The sequence below is a fragment of the Parambassis ranga genome, chromosome 1 (assembly GCF_900634625.1).
Source record: "Parambassis ranga chromosome 1, fParRan2.1, whole genome shotgun sequence".
NCBI lineage: Eukaryota > Metazoa > Chordata > Actinopteri > Ambassidae > Parambassis > Parambassis ranga.
Genome location: NC_041022.1, coordinates 4,477,725 through 4,496,702, shown reverse-complemented (window position 1 = coordinate 4,496,702; position 18,978 = coordinate 4,477,725). Strand labels below are relative to the sequence as shown.

Here is an 18,978-nt window from a genome sequence, read left to right as displayed (position 1 = left end):
ACAGTGTAGTATTCTGTTACTGGTGATGATTCAAACACAGAAAGCTCCACAGTCAAACCCAGCTTTGCTCCTGCTTTCCTGCTGAGACTGGTTACATTTAAGTGATTAGCAGTGTAACATTTACCTCCGTCCAAAAATCCTGAGCAACAAGTTCCAAACACATGAAGATAAGTAGCCCACACAATCATAATCAATATACAAAATTTTATTACAAAAAGAAAAACAAAAATCAGTCCTACAAGTTGTCAAAGTTCCATATTTAAAAATGGCTGCAAACATTTTTAATCAAACTACAGATAAATCCTGGTAGTAAAATGACAGTGAAGAAACAGCACTGCTGAACAGAACACATGAGCAGTGCTTCCAGAAACGATAATTTTTTAAAATTTTACTGACATGCTGCTGTCCACTGCCTGCACAGGAGCTTCAGTCCACTGCGTCACAGGAAATTCATTCGTCTGGCTGCCTGTTTAAATAGGATCTAAACTGTAACAAACCCAAGTTCAGCAGGAGAAAAGCTTAAAAAAAAAAAAAGAAATCACATGGGGACTAAGTGACATAAAAAACTAAATCCCTGAATTGGACAATGAATACACGTCTGTCGCTACACAGGCAGACCAACAGGGGCAGCAGGCTATACTGATGAATCATCCACACAAAAAACAGTTAAGCTGAACAATGCATCGCAAACTTCACGTCCTTAAATCACTTAGTCGTCATCGTCATCATCATCGTCATCATCTTCCTCCTCGTCATCGTCATCATCGTCGTCGTCATCATCGTCAGCTGGCTCTGCCTTCTTGGCGGGCCTGCCGGGACCACTCTTCTTACCAGCGTCGCTCTTCCCTGAGCCGCCTTTGGCTCTGTAGGCAGCAACCTCCTAAAAGAGGGAACACGGGCTTTAACATGGAGTCACAGAAACTTTAATAATTCCACTCGGGAAAAAAAGGTAACACATTCGCACCTTCTCATATTTCTCCTTCAGTTTGGCAGCCTTGGCCTCGTAGGGAGCCTTGTCTTTGGAGCCCTGTGTAGCCCACATCTCACCAAGCTTCTTAGCAATGTCACCAATGGAGATGCCTGGGTTGTCCTCCTTGATCTTGGGACGGTGTTCAGAGCAGAACACAAAGAAAGCAGAGCTGGAAAGAAACAAAAACAGCGAGTCAGAAAATCTGATCAGATTTAGCATTTTACCACACATTGCTTTAGACTCACGGTGGCCTTTTGGGGGCGTTGGGGTCCTTCTTCTTCTTGCCCTTCTTGGCACCTTTAGGAGGGATGTATGACTTCATCTCCCGATCATACCGGACCTTGTCGTTCTTGGCCAGATCCTCGAACTTCACCTTCTCCTTGGCTGACATGGTCTATGTTACAAAAACATAAATCTTTTAACATTCAGACAGTCGTGCATTTAATTAGTTCACAGTTACTGGCTGCTAGAGAAACAAAATCCACTTTCTGCAGGTCGTTTATGGCTCTAATCAATTTTTAAATTGTAAAAAAAAAAAGTTAGAAACAGACGACTTTTAATGCAGACAAGCTCACCTTCCATCTCTCAGAGCACTTCTTGGAAAACTCTGCAAAGTTGACACTGGTGCCGGGGTGTTTCTTCTTGTGCTCCTCACGGCAGGTCTGGACAAAGAAGGCATAGGAGGAGGTTTTTCCTCTGGGCTTATTTGGGTCCTTTGTCATGGCTGCAACGAATCTGGAAATAATGAGGGGAAAGAAACAAATGTGACAAAGGCAACAAATTAAGTTCAGTTTTAGTAATAACGACCTTTAATACAGGAAAATATTCGTCAGCTTTAATCAACCGTAATGTTTATACAGGCGAATATTCACCGTCGAACAGTGTAACGTTATTGTGGCTCAAATAGGGCAAGCAAACGCCCGGGGCTGTTTTAAGGCTCTAATCGGATTTCTGCCTCTCTGGGACAAAAAGACGCGACTCCATTTTGTATCTTCCCGCCTAAACCCCCAACTGCGCCAAAAACTTCCCCAACAAAGTAGCCCAGTATACACACGTCGCTTCCCTACAACTGCAAACGTTATTCAGTCATTCGCTGCGGTTCAGCGGACACGGAGAGCGAGTCTACGCCAGAACAGACGCCATTCAAACTTTCAAACACGGCAGCTGCCGTCGTGTAGCGAGCTTAGCTAGCAAACCAAATGGCGTTTGGACAGCATGTTGCGCACTAAGTTGGGAGCACTGCAGTGACTGCACAGCCGAGGAAACCACGGCGAACCGCACCGCGAGGAGTTTAAAAACACCCACAATTACGGTGTTTTCTGTGAAAGACGCTGTTAGTCAAAAAAACATTCGAAACTACAAGGAAGCGGGAAAATTACTTTACTAAACCAGTTTTAGTGTTTTAAATCTACACAAACCGAACATCCGTAGGCACGTACAACGAAACCACAGAAGAAAACTTTAAAAAATAACATACGCACATAAATACAAATGTGAAATCAGTCAAGTCTTACCTGTTCTCTGCTAGTCAACTTGTAAACGAGTGAATGAGGAAGGACGCGCAACTGTTTTGTCACCGTCTGCAACAACAACCGCACTTGACTAGAACTAGTTCCACAGCGCCTGCCCACCGGCCTCCTATTGGTCAGATTAGAGCATTTAAATTTTGAACGCGGGGCACAGGGCCGCTGTGACGCTGCGATTGGCTGTAGAGCCTGAAGAGTAGCGCTCACGTTTGTGTACGCACCCTGAACGCTGATTGGCCGCGCTGGGCTTTTAAACGTACGGCGCGAAAAGCTCTTTGTTTGCTGGCCGACAGTCAAAATATCATTATCTGCGCTCCGGTTACCTTTTAACCGTTTGTTTTCAGCCGGACGGCAGCTGAACCGCCGCAGCTTCCAATCACAGCGCCGCGGCCACAACAACAAACCCGCTAATTTGACTTTTAACGGACCACAACATAAAAAAAAACAACACTTCCGTGTTTAGCTTTGAGGTTACAACTTCATAGGTTGTCTGCACAGCGTGGTCATTTAGAATACAAATAATTTGGCATTGCGACTGACCACAACACATCCATAAAACAGGACCATTTCTTAAATGTAATAGAAGTAAAATTAAATAAGGTGTTTTGAATATAACAATCTTTACTTGTCTAAATTAGACAGATATGAGCAATTTAAAATGAGGATTGGATAATAAAATGTGACTAAACAAGTAAAATAAAACCACAAAGCCTGTGAAAGCATGCTCACTGATACAAGCTGCAAAAACAAAACAGCTGCATGCTGATGAAAATCACTTTTCATCAATATCCCAACAGCAATCTGATTAAATTATACCATATAAATAATGAATTCATTAGAAGCCCTGATGTATGGAAGAACACGGCACACTGTAAAACACTGTCCGTTACTGTAAAACAGTTAATGAAAGCCTCCTGCAGCAGTGGATAAGTAGTAGGTGGATCTTTGTCAGAGGGCCATTACAGCACTGGGTGGGGGTTCTGGGTGTGGGTGTGGGGGTTACATACACGTCCAAGAAACATTTGAATGTTTGCACCACAATCACACACAAGCAAAACACCAACACATCTTTAATTCTTCCTAAAACTGAAAGTTTTGATGGATAAAAGCCTCCATCACCAGCTTTAGATGTTCTTTGCAAGAGTTTAATGAGAACTATAAACTGCAGACTGTAAAGATGGCTGACAGGACAGCTGCTCAGGTCTCAGTGCTGCCATCTTGGCTCACTGAGTGTGTGAAACAGTCTGAGATTAAGTGAATTTACAGGTAAATCTCTTTGATCTGAATTAAGTGAAGCAGGGAGTGTGCCTGTAATGTAGGAAACACTGTGTAGGAACAGGCAGTGTGAACATGCACATGTCCAGATTTTAGGACTCTGGCTACACACGGACATGTTTTATCAGCTTTTCTTTTCATCCTGTTGATAACTTCAGTCCATTTTTGTTTTTTGAACGTCTTTAAACTCACTTTATTACACGTTAAGCTTTGTTAATGCATTAATTAAGGTTCAGAAATCTCTGAAGTACAGTCTCTGTTAGGAACCCTCTGTATGTATGTCTGGCTTCTTGTTGTCTCCCCACTTCCAGACAGAAGGTGGCAGCATTCACCTGACTTCCGGGTAAACACTAACGAAGAAGAAGCTGGGCTCTGGTGTTATGGGTGTCAGTGGTTGTAGTTCCTGGAAGCTGGGTTGAACTGTGGAGGTAACGGTGAGCGGGGTGGACGCACACGGACTGATCACGGTCCATTCACGGTTCACAGAGCACAGAGGACGGTGTCCACAGTGAGGGACGGCCGGGGACAGTCTGAAGATGAGTGGAGCCGCTGTGGACACGAGCACGCTCTGTCTGTTTGACGTTGACGGCACGCTCACGGCCGCCAGACAGGTGATATGTGTGTGCGTGTGTGCGTGTGAGTGAGTGAAACTAATGACGCCCATTCACACAAACTGATGACAGCACTTTCCGGCTCCACGTCGTTGTTGTAGTTCTTCCGTACGTTAATACGGTCCGCCGAAACGGAAAGGTGTTGTTCCGCTGGGTAATGTTAGAATGTTGTTTTTTTTTCGGGCGGATATTAGCGGATAAATACTTGTTCTGAAGGATATGTGTATGTCGTGTTTCTGCTGTAGACCTTAACTGGCCGCGGACAGGTTTGGCAGCTTCTGGCTGTAACCGGAAGTGTCTGGCGGAACGAAAAAAGTGAAACACTTTAGTATCTATTAAAGGAGCAGCTGGTTTAAAGGACTTTCTGTTGACTTCCGGTAGCATTTTGCTAACAATCCTCTGTCCCGGTTTGTAAAAAAACAAAAAAAAGAAATATGACATAAAATATATAATAATATGTGTGCAAGATTCATTAGAGTGTGACTGTACCTGTGTTTCACAAGCATAAAGGCTTAGTGGCTTTTGTCCTCCATGGGGTGTCTTTTGAGGTGTTTCCTAAGGACACTGTGATTGTGCAAAGACACGTCGACTCTGTCGTGTTCTTGTGCAACACACAAAAACATCATTTAAAGGGAGACACACAAAACTACAACTACAAACTGTGTGTGTTTCAGTGTGTGACCCCTGACATGGCAGAGTTCCTGGACAAGTTAAAGACCCGGGTTCGAGTCGGAGTCGTTGGAGGGTCGGATCTCAGCAAAATCAAAGAGCAGCTGGGGAATGATGGTGACACAAACACACACACACACACACACACAGTACATCTGGTTACTCCCTGTCATATGTGTTGTGAGGCTCAGTGTGCCTGTTCATGTGCGCAGTGATCCAGAAAGTGGACTATGTGTTTGCTGAAAATGGTCTGGTGGCCTATAGGAATGGGCAGCTGCTCTCTGTGCAGGTAGGGCTGCTGTCGTGTGTGAGTCATGACTGGTTAAGTGAGGACTGTGGACAGATTTGAGCTGTAAATGGATGTTTCTTGCTTCCTGCTTCAGTCCATTCAGGCTCACATGGGCGAGGAGCTGCTGCAAGAATTCATCAACTTCTGTCTTAACTACATGGCGAAGATCAAACTGCCTAAGAAGAGGTGGGGTCAGAGTCTCAGCGTCTTTGGTTACTCACTCAGGTTTTAGCTCTGTGACTGCTGTAACCATGGAGACAAAATGATGATGTGTTTTTTTTTTTCCTCAGGGGGACGTTCATTGAATTCCGTAACGGCATGTTGAACGTCTCTCCGATTGGACGCAGCTGCACACAAGAGGAAAGGATAGAGTTCTACGAGCTGGATCAGGTAACACACTCTCTCGCACACTCGCTCAGACTGTGTGTGTGTCTTGGCTCTCGACTTTTTTTTAAACTAGTTTTAGGTGTTTGGGTTTTGTTTCTGAACTGGTTCCAGACCTGGTCTTGGACTGGTTTGGCTACTATCAGGGTGTGACTCTGGTTTGTAGCAACCCCCTCCTCTGCTCTCTGCACCTCCTCCCCCACATTAAGCTGCAGAATTAGCCTCTTTATCAGCAGATGAGGTGTTTGGACTGCATGCAGAGAGGAGACAAGCTTCTCCTCTTTAAAATGTCCATACTGCGACCTTCAGGTGGACGATATGTCTGCAGAGATGTGAGTTATTGTTTGTTTGTTCCACAGAAAGAGAAGATCAGAGAGACATTTGTTTCTGTATTAAAGGAAGAATTCAAAGGAAAAGGACTGACGTTTTCCATCGGTAAGTCTGTCTCGCTCACACACACACACACACACAGTGTGCTTGCAGCAGACGGTGTGAATGGCGCTCACCTCTGTTGTCTCTGCAGGAGGGCAGATCAGCTTTGATGTGTTCCCTGACGGCTGGGATAAGAGGTACTGCCTGGGGATCGTTGAGAAGGACGGCTACACAACCATCCACTTCTTTGGGGATAAGACCAAACCTGTGAGTGTGTAACTGCTGCACAGCAGGCATGCGAGTGCTTACAAAGGTGCAGCAACAGCAGGCAGAATGAGATGCATTTACATGAGTTCAAATGGTAAACATGCAGACTCACTGCAAAAGGTTCAGCTTAAAAACACTGAGGGGGAGAGAGGATGCATAATGAAGGGAAGTCGTAGTGTTTGAACATGTGTGTTAATGTGTGATTACAGCCGCCTGCGGGCAGCTTTAGTTTTGTATGTATGCTTCACACGCCTGAGCAGAGTGCCCCCCTTGTGAAACTCCTCCAGTTTGTTGTTGCAGCACCTTTAAAGAATCATTTTTCATAGCCCGAGCGATCGCTCTATGCGACCTGCTCCTCTCTAGAAACATGTAAGAGGGGCTGATATCAGCCAGCTGGAGGGTCAGGGGTTGTTAGACTGGACACAGCAGGAGTCCACAGCCATGTTTTAGGAAATAACTGAACAGCAGAATCAAACCTTAGAATGAGGAGGTGACAGTGGAGCCATTACAGGCGCTCTGCAGCAGGACGCGATGCAGTGTGGCTAAGCTAACCTTTGTGTCTTTGCATCTTTGATGGTGTCAGGGAGGAAACGACTACGAGATCTACTCTGACCCTCGCACCGTCGGACATGAGGTGTCCTGTCCGGAGGACACACTGCGGATCTGTGAGCAGCTCTTCTTCTCCTGAGAGCATGAGTTCCTGCCTTTTTTCCAAAGAGAGGGCCTGTGGGAGGTGAAACATGACTGACGGAGAGGAGAGGAAGGAACTCTTTCAGCCACACATGACTGGAAACAAAAAGGAAATCTGTTTATTTGTCCGGTACGTCTGATGAACTGAACCTGCCACATGACACTGACGGAGGAACGGATGCTTCTGTCTGAACCGCTGACTGTAAATAAAGATGGCTGATGTGACGGCTCCACTCGGCTGAATATCCCAGAAGAGGGCACTGTGCAGACAGTCCTGAGGGAAAAGCCTTCACATCTCTACAGAAAAGCAGTTAAAGTGAGACAGGAAGTGAAGACACGCTGGCCATCTTTATTTACACCCTGTAATCCAAACAAAAACCCTCCGACTGTCACACCCTGTGATGAACCAGAGGACTGTTTCCCTTTAACAATGCATTTATTGATACATTAATGGATACAGGACACACACTATACACACACACACACACAGCACAGGCTACAGTTTATAATGTACAAAGGCTAAAAGGAGACCCGGTCTGTCCTTCTGAACCCCGTCAGAGCTTCCTTCAGGACGTCAGTGCAGCCACATCACCGCAGGACGGTCAGCTTTACATACAGGAACATGATGAGGTCCAGGTCTGTGTAACTTCATACAACACCCTTAAAACACTGCTCCATCAGTCAGGCATGAACGACGAAATAAAAACAACTAAAGACATTAAGAAAAAACACAAAATGACAAAAATAAAAAAACGTAAACATAAATATCTTTGTTCACATTTTGTTCATTCTCATACAGTACTGCAGGAATGACGCAGTTCTGGATTTGAAACAGGAAGTTAGCATCACATGTTCGCTCCACGAACAGCCAGATCAGATTCCTCCGTTATCTTTTGGATCACTGCACAAAATAAATAAAGTTAATGATCCTCACAGGTGTAGTTCAGCAGGACCATCTTCACTAATGAACTCCACTTTGTGATGTTTGAAGCCTGAATATGATCACCAGAAGCTAAAAGCTAATGCTACACTATAAAGCAGCTACAGCACGGTCACATGACTACACCATCAGCACCACCAGGTTCACCGCTCTGACCTCTTCTACAGTACAAACACCTGGATGACCTTTAATAACATGGTCTGTAGTCCCATTTAGCCACTTGTTAGCATGTAGCCTGTTTTTCTGACATCAGGAAGTGCCAACATGTCGCTGGTTTAGTTCTTATTTCTGCAGCACTGTATTCAGAGAGTAAATCTACGGAGCCCCAGGAGGGACAGCAGAGTCAACAGTGGGAGGGAACTGAACTTTAGATTTCACAAGGTTAGTTTATCTTCTGCCCCTTTGATCACAGCGAGAAATCCCAAAATGGGTCCTTGTTTTTTTTTAATGAAAATCTTTGTTATATATTTTCCTCTCAGCATGTCCCTTCAGGGGCTCCGTATAAATCTGCCTTTCCTTCCCTGGTACAGTTTCCCTTCTCAGTGCCAGTTCATTTCTCTGATCTTAGATCTCAGCTTCAGTGACTTGAGGTCAGAGCATCTAAATCCCTTCAGACTCACTGGAAGCATCAGTCAGCACGTCCCCTTTGTGTTTGGGCCCAACATACAGTAAAAATAAAAAAAGTTCAGGTTCATTTCCCTTTGTTAGAAGTGACCGTCAGTTGTTCATGTCAGCGGCCGTCAGTCAGTCAAAGATGGAGCGACACAGATTAACAAGAAAATCACAAGTAGGCAGAAGAAAAATAACATCAGCAGTATGACACACAGCCTTCCCTCACTGCTGACAGGCTCCACACTCTGTCTTCTGCTGCCTCCATTACAGAATCTCAGCATGTGTTAGCAGGAAGACTGTGAATATCAGAAACTCTTCATTTCCCTTTGTTTTGTCATGTTGTCAGCAGCCTAACACCTTACATAAACAACCAAATTATTTTTAACAGGAATTAAACATTCTGGAAATGAGGGCATCCTGCCTGCAGTAGATCAGGAGAATTAATAATCAATAAGGACATTCGGGTGATTTTAGTCCAGATCATAAAGATCTGCCATGTTCCTCACTGCTGTTCCCTGTATCAGTCCAATCTTCTGACTTTGATTATTTATTTTAAATGTACATGTTATTCCCCCTCCCTGTGTGTGCAGTGTGTTCTGCGCTCGTGTCACTCTCTCTGTGGTCTTAGTGCATTTCTAGAAGTATAAATGTCAGTTGACTGATCCCGTCTACAAACAGTTTCCACACAGGAGCCAGCAGCTGGTCAGACGGATCAGAAGCCGCTCCCTCCTTCAGGTTTGATCGTTGGCGCCGCTCCCTCCGTGTCTGAGAATAAATACAACACAAAGAGCAGCCGGCTTCCCTTTGTTCCCGCCTCATTCCAGGTCCACGTCCTTCCCGTCGTCCCCGCCGCTGGACGAACGGCTGCTGAGGTCGGCCACGCCCGACTCCAGGTCACTGCAGGTGGAGAGGTCGTCAGGGTCGTGACCCTTCAGCTGGGTGTGTGGCCTTAGTGGCAGGGTGAGGGCGGGGTCCTTGCTCTGAGTCTTGTTTTGATTGGCTGTTTCGGTGTCCTGTGCAGGGCTGGTGATCGGATCTGTGAACGTGGTGGGCGGGTCCGGCCCGCTGTGTCTCTGCCACAGGCGGCTAGTCGTCCTCCTCGGAACCTCCACCTTCTCCCATATGATTGGCTTCCCCGTCAGGGTTGCTATCCTCTGCAAACACAGACACACACTTTGATCAGCGGCAGCAGTGTTTTTGTCTGCTCTGATTGTGTGATGGTGGTCAGGAATGTAGTGTGAGGAGCTCATCAGTGCTACCAACATGGTGACAGAACCATTAAGGAGGCGTCCTGTGGAGGACAGGCCCATCTAAAGGACCAGCTGATCAGAGGACCTCTGAAAGTTAGCATGTGTGTGTGGAGAATCCAAAAACGTCTCTATATCCCTCCTCACAGGACTCCAGATGGAGGCTTCACACTGACATGGATGATGTCATGTCAGGGCCCTCCATCTTTGTGTGTCTGTGACATGAGCCTGCTGTGATGGTGAGGAGGGAGGCTTCAGAGTGTGATGTCATCACTTCTGATGATGAACAGTGATGGATGTGTGTGGTGGTGTCTGTGTGTCCTATGCCTTGTCTGGAGCCCTGCTGCTGATGGGTGGGTCCTCCTGGCGGTACCTCCTGGTGATTGGTCAGCTCCTCCTCCAACTGCTGGGACTCCTCCTTCACAGCGGCCAGGAAGTCAGCGGGCGACTGGCGAGGCGGCGTTGACTTCTCCACATGGTTATACAGACCCTTCCACATTCTGGAGGATGTGAAGGTGTTAATTCATGTAAACTGGAATAAAGCAGACAGCTGTGTGTGTGTGTGTGTGTGTGTGTGTGTGTGCACTGCAGTGACTGACTTGAAGCAGTAGGGGGTGGTGTTGGGTCTCAGGACGCCCTGACTCTGGCTCAGCTCAGCTTTGTACAGAGGGTTGGCGTACTCAGCTCGGTCCTTCCACAGCTGAGGCCACACTGAATGACTGCGCTCACACAGCCTGCGAACACACAGACACATATATGTTCAGAAAAACACACTGTGAGTATCGGCTAATGATGTGTGAGGATGTCTTCTTCTCTATGCTGCGGACCTGACCCTCAGTGCTACTCACTGACTGGTCTGACAGGGTGACAGTGAATGCCTCGTGGACAGCAGAAACACACTGAGCATGCAATCTCGTGTTCATTGATACCTCATGTCCCTGCGTTCCTTCTGGCAGTTTCCCAGGAAGGTCCCATACTGACATGAGTACACGTGTGTGTGTATGGCGATGAGGAAGCGCTCGTTGAACTCGAAGGCACATGGAAACTGCTCTGACAGCTGCCACACACACTCCAGGAACTGATCGATGACGGGCGACACTTCTTTAGGATCGCCGTCCAGGTGAGCGTACCTGCGAGAGACAGGGAAGAAAACAAAAGTTGCACGGTGGCTTGTGTGTTAAACTGTGTGTGCGGTTTCTCTGTAGGCGCAGAGTCCAGACTGACCTGTGAGAGAACTTATGGCCAAAGGACACCCAGTCTTTCTCTATCAGCGCCTACAGGAGAGGAAGAGGAGGTGAGGATCAAAGATGATCGACGTGTGTGTGTGTGTGTGTGTGTGTGTGTGTGTTACCATGAGTCCTTTAATGGTCCTGTAGTATGGGTCCAGAAGTATACTGGCTACAGAGCAGGCCTGGGCGGTCCTGTCCCAGCCATCTGAACAGTGAACCAACACACTGATGCCTTCATCAGCCACTGCCTGCAGACACAGACACACACAGACATCATTGACGTGTCTGTCGGTAAAAATAACATAAAAATAAAATGTGTGTGTGTGTACACACCCTGGCTATGAAGACTCCAGCATCTAGAACAGCTTTAATGTGTTTAAGCCAGCCAGAGTTCTCCAGACCCCACAGGAAGTCTGTCATGGATGGAGCTCGCATCTCGCCCACTGTGGGGAAAAGAGAGAGAGAGAGAGAGAGAGAGGGGAAGGGTGTGTTTAGACACACTCTCAGAGGAAGTGTGTGTTTACTGGGAGCAGGTCACTTGGCCGTAGTTACCGTCGATGATCTTCTGCTGGCTGCTCCTCATCACGTGAATGTTTTCGATGCCGATGAACTGCAGCTTGATGTTGGTGTAGTGGTCCTCGTTCTCGTAGCCTTTCCCCGCCGCGCGGTTCGCCATGGCATTCAGCTGGACACACACACACACACACAGGTCACAGTGTGTCATTCAGTGCGGCTGCACCTGTGTGTGTGTGTGTGTGTTATTTTGCTACCTTGGGCCTGGTATCCACTACATAGATGTAGTCACTCCCAGGATTGGACTTCATCACAGCCTGCAGCATCATCTCGTCCTCCTGAGAGCGCCCGCTAAAGCCAGACAGTGGCTGACTGCAGCGACACACCGCCGCCTACAGGAGGAGAACACACCCTGAATCATCATCATCCCGTGTGTGTGTGTGTGAGAGAGAGAGACTGACCAGTGTGTCCTGGTGGAAGTAGGACAGAGCAGGAAATCGTCCTCGGCTCCTGAACCTCGAGCTGCCAACAATGATGGCGGGCGTGGCCGACTTTGGAACAAACAGCTCTGAGGGGTAAGTGTCACACACCTGCAGGGCACACACACACACATAAATCTGTGGCTGTAGTTTAATGTAAAAGAGTCATCCCAGGCTGAGGAGGACAGTCAGACTGCTGATGGTACATGTGTGTGTGTGATCTTGAGCTCATCAGTGTTTGTTTACAGTTTGTGTATCTGCAGCTCCTCCTTGGTTTAAATGATGAACAGACCGCTGCCCCCTGCTGGTATGCAGAGGTGCATCCTTCACAGACAGAATCTGTGGTGTGTTTAAGTGCAGCTGGTTGCTGCTGACACAGGAGATGTGAGGCGTGTCAGGGCCTTTAAATCGGAGGGTTAATCCCACCTCTAAGATCACTATGAACAGCTCGTCTGTATGAAAACAGAACAAACCTTCATCGTTAAGGAAACACACTGCCTGTGTTTACGGGGACAGCCTCACTGTGCTGTGTCGGTCTGAGGTTGTTAGCTGCTGATAAGCAGCGAGTGCGGCTGAAGCTCGGATCTAATCTGTGACCTTGTAAAAGTCCCGAGCACACGTGTTCACTGCTCAGATATCCTGCAGGTGTGCAGCGCTCTGTGTTTGACAGAGGTGCCCCTTATCAGTGTACTCTGTGCTCAGTATGAAGCCTCTTTGACACTGACCCTGTACTCGCTGTTGGCTGCCGTGGCGACCCACAGGTTATTAGGAACTCCCATCCTCTTGTAGTCGGCAGTGAGGTCAGTGAAGTTCCATGACTCCTCTCTCTCCTCTTTGTTCACATTAGGGTTAAACGACAGGCAGTACAGCTCACTGTACTTCTCTGAGAGGAGGAAGAGGAGGAGCAGGATGAAGGCAGGAAACAGGGGAGGGAGGGAGACACAGAGACACAGGGGGGGGGAGAGGAACAAGAGTGAGAAAAGCAGTGTTTTACTAGTACCTGTTGCTACATCTGTTAATGACACACACACACACACCTGGTCGTGACAACCGGACCAATGAGGCGTGGACATCCACACTGTCTCTCTCCTGTGGGATGAAGATGTGGAAGACCCGGAAGTCCTTACAGCGCAGGATCAGCTGACTTCCTGTGGGGGTGGAGGGCGGCCTCTCCACACTGCTCACCATGCTGTGCAACACCTGTAACACACACACACACACACACACGTCCTATGAGTCACCCACTGATCCACTCTATAGGGACACAGTTGTGTAATCTGTCTCATGATCTGTGGGGATGAGGAAGCTGTGGGGCCACTCAGGAAGTTAAAGCCGCACACTGAAGAAGAAGAAGCTTCCGATTTTTTTATGTAAGCTAACTGTAATCTGTGTCTTGCTAATCTCAGCCTGCTGAGTGAAATCTGACACCACTGGTGATCCTGCAGTCTGGTCCAGAGGGGCCTCCTCTCCTTCCTGTGTCTGGAAACCACACAGTCCCCACGGGGATGAGGTCAGTAAAGGTGTCACACTGAAGGCCAGGAACTGGGCTGCAGTTCCTCCTGTGTCCATTAGAGGTCAGTCAGACCCCCCCACACCCCCTGATTTCTATGTTAAAATGTCTACAGCAGGAACATTAAGCTCCTTGTTTGCTGTATGTATGGGGAGGATTTTTTACATAACACGCTCCGTTGAGGAGTTGTTGGGGGGCGTGGAGTGAGACGGCGAGCTGTTTATCCACCGCCACTTCGGCTCACACCTGCCTGCAGACTAAAAACATGCATCACACAGAGACTGTGGTGATGTCTGCTGTTGATATTTCTGACACATGAGGAGAGGAGTGTCGCCTGCAGCAGCAGGTTTCCCTGTCAGACGTGCTGTTCTGTCCGGCTGGTGTCATGGCGTCCAGCTTACCCAGGTCTCCCTGCGTGTCTCAGGGTTGTTCTCCACAAAGATAGTGTGTGTGGCAGAGAGGTATAGAGTCCCGACGCTGGCTTTCCTCTGGCCAGCGGACCGGTCCAGAAGACGCACCTGCTCCACCTAACACACACACACACACACACATACATCAGTGAGAGACAGTCTGTGGTCTGAGGGGACGGTGAGATCATTACAGTGAGGATGGAGAAGAGGCCTGAGACAGGGGGTCACATGGGGAGGAAGATGGAGGGTTGCTGCGTCATAGCTGTTATAACATGTGCATTACACATTATTACAATAGTAATAAACAAAAGGAACAAGCAGACGGCATGAATGATGGCCGGGATCAGAGACAGGGTGTCCCGCTGAGGACAGACCTGAGTCTGGGCATAAATAACAGACAGAGATGAAGCAGAGGGACGGGACGGGGCTCTGGATGGAAGCGGACGCAGCCCATCAGAGGAGCAGCGCGCCTCAGCGGGAACAGCCCCGCTATCCCTACCTTGGGCGTCCGGATGTGCTCCATCACTGACAACCAAAATGGTGGAGATGGAGAAACGGTGGCCCGACGTCTTCTGCGGCTCGGCGTTAGTTTCCCTGCTTCCCGCGGTGCTCTCGGAGGCTGCTGTTCCACCGCCGCCCCGGAACGTCTTCCATGACTCCCGCCTGCTGCTCCGTGTCCGGCCTGGTTCCGTTGAACCCACACAAAGCCCGCCTCGGTGTAAGGAGCGTCTCAGCCTCCGATGGACGCTGCGAACAGCTGCGTAATGCGTCACGTTGCCGACGTTCACGTACTAAACATCCGGCGGATCCTTTCAGAATAAAGTTCAGTGGTTTGGAAAAAATAAAATGTCAAAACTGGTCCAGTGTTTCAGCCAGCGATCATAAAACGGGTTATTTAGCTGCATAAAATAATCAACATTTGGTTTTAGATAGGATTTAAACAGACAACTTACATCCAGCACGTTGTAGACCAGCAATTAAAATAAGTGGAAATTATGTGTGATTGATTTATCACAAAAATAACTACAGAGAAGTTAAATAGAATAGAATATACTTTATTAATCCCTTTGGGAAGGTCCCTCAGGGAAGTTTGGGTACCAGCAGCAATACAACACCGACAGTCAGAGCAAGAGTTAAATAGAATAAAATAGAATATAGTACAGAAAAAAATGAAAGATAAGAGGAATTATGTACAAACATTGCACACCAGCATGGATGGTAATGGTGGTGGATGTAATATAGTGCAGTAAAAGTAAGGAATTAACCCTCATGCACTGTTCGGGACATTTTTGTCCTCTGAGAGAAATTTTTCTGTTTATTTTGGCCATAACTTTGTCAATATGTGGACAAATTGAATCATTTTTGCTCAACAAGCTTAATTTTACATAAATTTTGTTAATATGATTTTAAATCACAAATTTTACCTCCTACCAACAGGGTAAATCACCAACAATCAAGAATGCATGATTATGTAGTGCCATGGCTGTGCAGTCAAAAAAAAGTGTGGTTATAATGTAAGTCTATGGGACAAAAATGGGAGAAAAAAAAGAAAATCCAGTGCTGTGCAAAAACTAATAATGCAATAAAGTCAATTTTTTTACTGATGTTTCACATGACCAAGACTGTAATAAAGGTTAAAAAAAATCCAGTCCACATTCACCTTTTCTATTAAAAGTGAGCCATTTTGTGTGTTTTTTTCCAATTTTCAGCACCACCCCTTATAAAATTGGTGATTAAAGGGTTAAAATCCTGGGGGAAATGATTTTTTTCACTACTGTTCATTAGAACTGAAGTTAATTAAAAGGTCTATGCAAAAAAATCTCAAAAAAAATATTCTAATCTAATCTAATATATTTTTAAAACCGTTAAAGTTAGGGGACGTTTTTGTCCCGAACAACACATAATTGTAGTGTTTGCGAACAGTCCATGAGGGTTAAAAGCAGTGGCGTAGGAAGCATTAAAAATGTGGGGGGGACACCTTCTGTGGGTGGGTGGTGGAAAAAAAGTACATAAGTATATTATGAAATATAATAATATGAAGTAGTTGCGATTTCCTGTGGATTTTAACAGTGATTTTAACAGTGTTAAACTATTTTACCTACAGAAGTAAACACTTAATGACTATTTCAGAGACAGATTCAACAAAAACTCGGTGACAAACAGAAACTAATTCCAAGTGAAACAACAGTTTTGTCAAACATACTGGTGCTACTACACTAACAGCCTCCATATCTGAGGCCTTCTCTCATTTACAGAGACAAAAAACTGGCAAATCCCATAGAAAAATGAACCAAACTGCTTAATGCAGATAATACTGAAACACTAAAAATACTAACTTACAAAAAGATGCATGTCTTTATTTTTATTTGCTTATAAAACTGCTCAATTCACAACAAACCTTGTGGATGTGTTTACAATGATGCACTGCCTCATCTGCTACATCAGTGTTCCCCTGTTCATATAATGCTCCACTGTGTCCTGACGGTCCATCACATGTGTTTTATTCTTGCTGATCAGAATAGGAGCAGGTGGCTATGTGCACTGGCTAGGCGAGGCTGAAGCTTGCAGGCTAACAGGGGCTAACCTGGCCCTTATTACAATATGGGTTAATGCTGAAAACAACTCTAACTCTCTGTGTCTTTGTTGGGAATCTCCTCATGTCCATTGTGTGTGGGGAGGGAGCAGAAAAGGCAACAACATGTCGTCAGACAAATAAAACCATCTACTGTAACTGACAGCAGCTTCCTCCCAACTTTTCTAAGTTGATTTAACATCAGCCTAACCTCACCTGGGGCCATGTGACAAAGCAGTAAGGCTTCAGCATGAGCTGGACTTTGTGGGATGACACTGACGTCACCTCCTCCAGCTTCGAGCAGCACTGACGGTTCTCTTTACGGTGTTTTACGCTCGCTCGAAGAAAGCCACTGGCTTTGTTAGGTCTGTTACTATAGTAACGGTATTGCAGCGCTGTGGTAACCAGGAAAACATGGAGTGGATTTCAGCGGTGAGGTTATTCTCTTATGAACCAAGTGGAACGGAGTTTTTCACGAGCAATCGAAACAGCGTTAGGTGGAGTTTCCTACTCACTAAATGTGGGGGGGGGTCCAAACGGGCCGTTTTAAAATGTGGGGGGGACACGTCCCCCTCTGATATAATGGTAGCGACGCCTATGGTTAAAAGTCAGATTGTGCATGTTGTCCCACAGAAAACATCGGTTTAAAGAAATTAACCCTTCAATAATGAGTCTGTGTGTCAATCCGACCTCTAGATGGCAGCATCAGACACCAGGTCCGGCAGGAAGCCGCGGATACAGACCTGAAGGTTCCATCAGTGAAAGTTAGGATGAGACGTTTAAACTCAGAAGACTCATCACAGCCAACCACAGCGCCCACTGTATTCCTCCGCATGGCAATATAGTCCCTGGACCGGTGTGGGCTGGAGGAGTGACGATGAATTTGGCGCTGACTGACAGGTGTGTGTGTGTGTGTGTGAGAGAGAGAGAGAGAGAGAGAGGGAGAGGGGGGGCTCAGTCTGCAGTCATTGATCATGTGGAGAGGAGTCGCGCGCACTTTCGCGCTAGCAGGTGTGTATGTGACTGTGTGTGGGCTCGCGCTGTGACGGTGTGTCCAGGTGGGAGCTGTGGACTCCGGGTTTCGTCCACGCGTGGCTGCCGCTGCAGTTCGTGAGTCGGTGAGTGCGTGTTTACCTGTTTACCTGTTAGCCTGTGGAGTTCGCGCGTCGAACAAAAAGTAACGGGTTAAATAAAGTGGTTGATGTGGAGAACAGAGCTGTGGACAGAGTGGACAGAGTGGGTGCTCTGTCAGAGCTTTGCAGACGTTCATCCCGCACAGACTTCATTAAACTGTCAACTGTAACGCGTTAAAGCCTAGCTTGATGAGGCTAACACAAACAAACAAACAAACAAACAAACAAACAAACAAACATCTCCTCGTGACTGCAGGAGTCCCACATATGATGGAGGCTTTAGGTCAGCGTAGTTTGTGTAGTTTTACAGCTATGAGCGTAGTTTTTGAAGTAGTTTGGTGTCACCTGCTGCACGTTGATGTTTGTGTGTCTTTAACAGCCTGCTGCACCTTCTCTGTGTGTGTGTTAATGGCTGTGTGTGTGTGTGTTTTCATGGCTGTGTGTGTGTCTTAATGTAGGTGTCTGTGTGCTTCAGTGTGTTGGCAGTAAAGTTACTGTATGTGCTGACATGTGTGTGAACTGTGTCCTGCAGCTACACTCAGTCAGATCTGTCAGGTGACACAATGACTGTGTGTGTGTGTGTGTTGAGGCCTGAAGCACAAGTGTGCTCTTGCTTCTGAATGGCCTCTCCTTGTGTCTGTGTGTGTGTGTGTGAGAGATGGACATTAGTGCTGCAGCAGCAGTCTGTGTGTTATGTAAGAGGCTGTCCTCTGCAGGGCTGTCCAGGATTAAATAAAGACTCGCCGCCTCTCAGCTCTCTGAGACGAGGACTCTCCTCCTCCTCCTCCTCCTCCTCCTCTTTGTGCTGATCAGTATCAATAACTGCAGCGCTGAGGGGAGTGACTCACTGCCTGTTGGATCAGATTACTCTGGTTTTGATGAGGTCTTCCTCCCGGCCTGGTGTCCATCGCAGGCCTCCGTCCTCGCCTCCTGCGTCACTGCAGCTCCTGCTCACCTTTCAGGAGCTGATGCACGTCTTGAATTACTTATGGCTGCTGCAGTGCGTCCGCACGGACACTGTGGGCTGGATTAAGGTTGTTTTACAGGAAGTTCTTGAGAGGAAACGGGATCATGTGACGGCACCAACCAGTCACATGACGTGATGTATAAATAAACTTAATTAAAGAATAAAATGATCAGATTAACTGAATTAACGTTAATATGTACAAATATGACTTTAAACACTGACACACTCTGAACTCCTGGTGTGTCCACAGTTAGTGTTTGAATGTCTCAGCTCTGTCTCTGCTCTGTCTTTGGAGCTTCTTGTCCTCACAGAC

At 46.8% G+C, this 18,978-nt stretch overlaps 3 protein-coding genes across 4 annotated transcripts; 1 reads left to right on the top strand and 2 right to left on the bottom strand.

The window, feature by feature from the left end:
* Positions 1–189: 189 nt before the first annotated feature.
* On the bottom strand, positions 190–2,601 carry LOC114434928 (high mobility group protein B2-like). Its single transcript, XM_028404426.1, has 5 exons — positions 2,485–2,601; positions 1,546–1,705; positions 1,216–1,364; positions 965–1,139; positions 190–880 (listed from the first exon to the last, which is right to left on the bottom strand). The coding sequence occupies exons 2-5, from the start codon at positions 1,690–1,692 to the stop codon at positions 710–712; spliced, it is 642 nt and encodes a 213-aa protein (XP_028260227.1). The 5' UTR covers positions 1,693–1,705; positions 2,485–2,601; the 3' UTR covers positions 190–709.
* Positions 2,602–4,103: 1,502 nt separating this feature from the next.
* Positions 4,104–7,818, top strand: pmm2 (phosphomannomutase 2). The gene is made up of 8 exons (XM_028404032.1): positions 4,104–4,382; positions 5,057–5,168; positions 5,264–5,340; positions 5,435–5,526; positions 5,631–5,730; positions 6,084–6,159; positions 6,248–6,363; positions 6,947–7,818. The coding sequence occupies exons 1-8, from the start codon at positions 4,308–4,310 to the stop codon at positions 7,049–7,051; spliced, it is 753 nt and encodes a 250-aa protein (XP_028259833.1). The 5' UTR covers positions 4,104–4,307; the 3' UTR covers positions 7,052–7,818.
* A 2-nt stretch (positions 7,819–7,820) lies between these two features.
* LOC114433950 (myotubularin-related protein 7-like) lies at positions 7,821–14,760 on the bottom strand. 2 transcript variants are annotated; one of them, XM_028402813.1, is made up of 14 exons: positions 14,493–14,760; positions 13,985–14,110; positions 13,111–13,273; positions 12,799–12,956; positions 12,056–12,184; positions 11,852–11,986; positions 11,634–11,766; positions 11,415–11,524; positions 11,204–11,329; positions 11,077–11,126; positions 10,782–10,982; positions 10,452–10,586; positions 10,226–10,352; positions 7,821–9,759 (listed from the first exon to the last, which is right to left on the bottom strand). In XM_028402813.1, the coding sequence occupies exons 1-14, from the start codon at positions 14,514–14,516 to the stop codon at positions 9,421–9,423; spliced, it is 1,956 nt and encodes a 651-aa protein (XP_028258614.1). In that variant the 5' UTR covers positions 14,517–14,760; the 3' UTR covers positions 7,821–9,420. The 2 variants fall into 2 exon arrangements, with proteins under 2 accessions (XP_028258614.1, XP_028258666.1); XM_028402865.1 differs by having other exon boundaries at positions 9,546–9,759; positions 10,180–10,352.
* Positions 14,761–18,978: the final 4,218 nt, after the last annotated feature.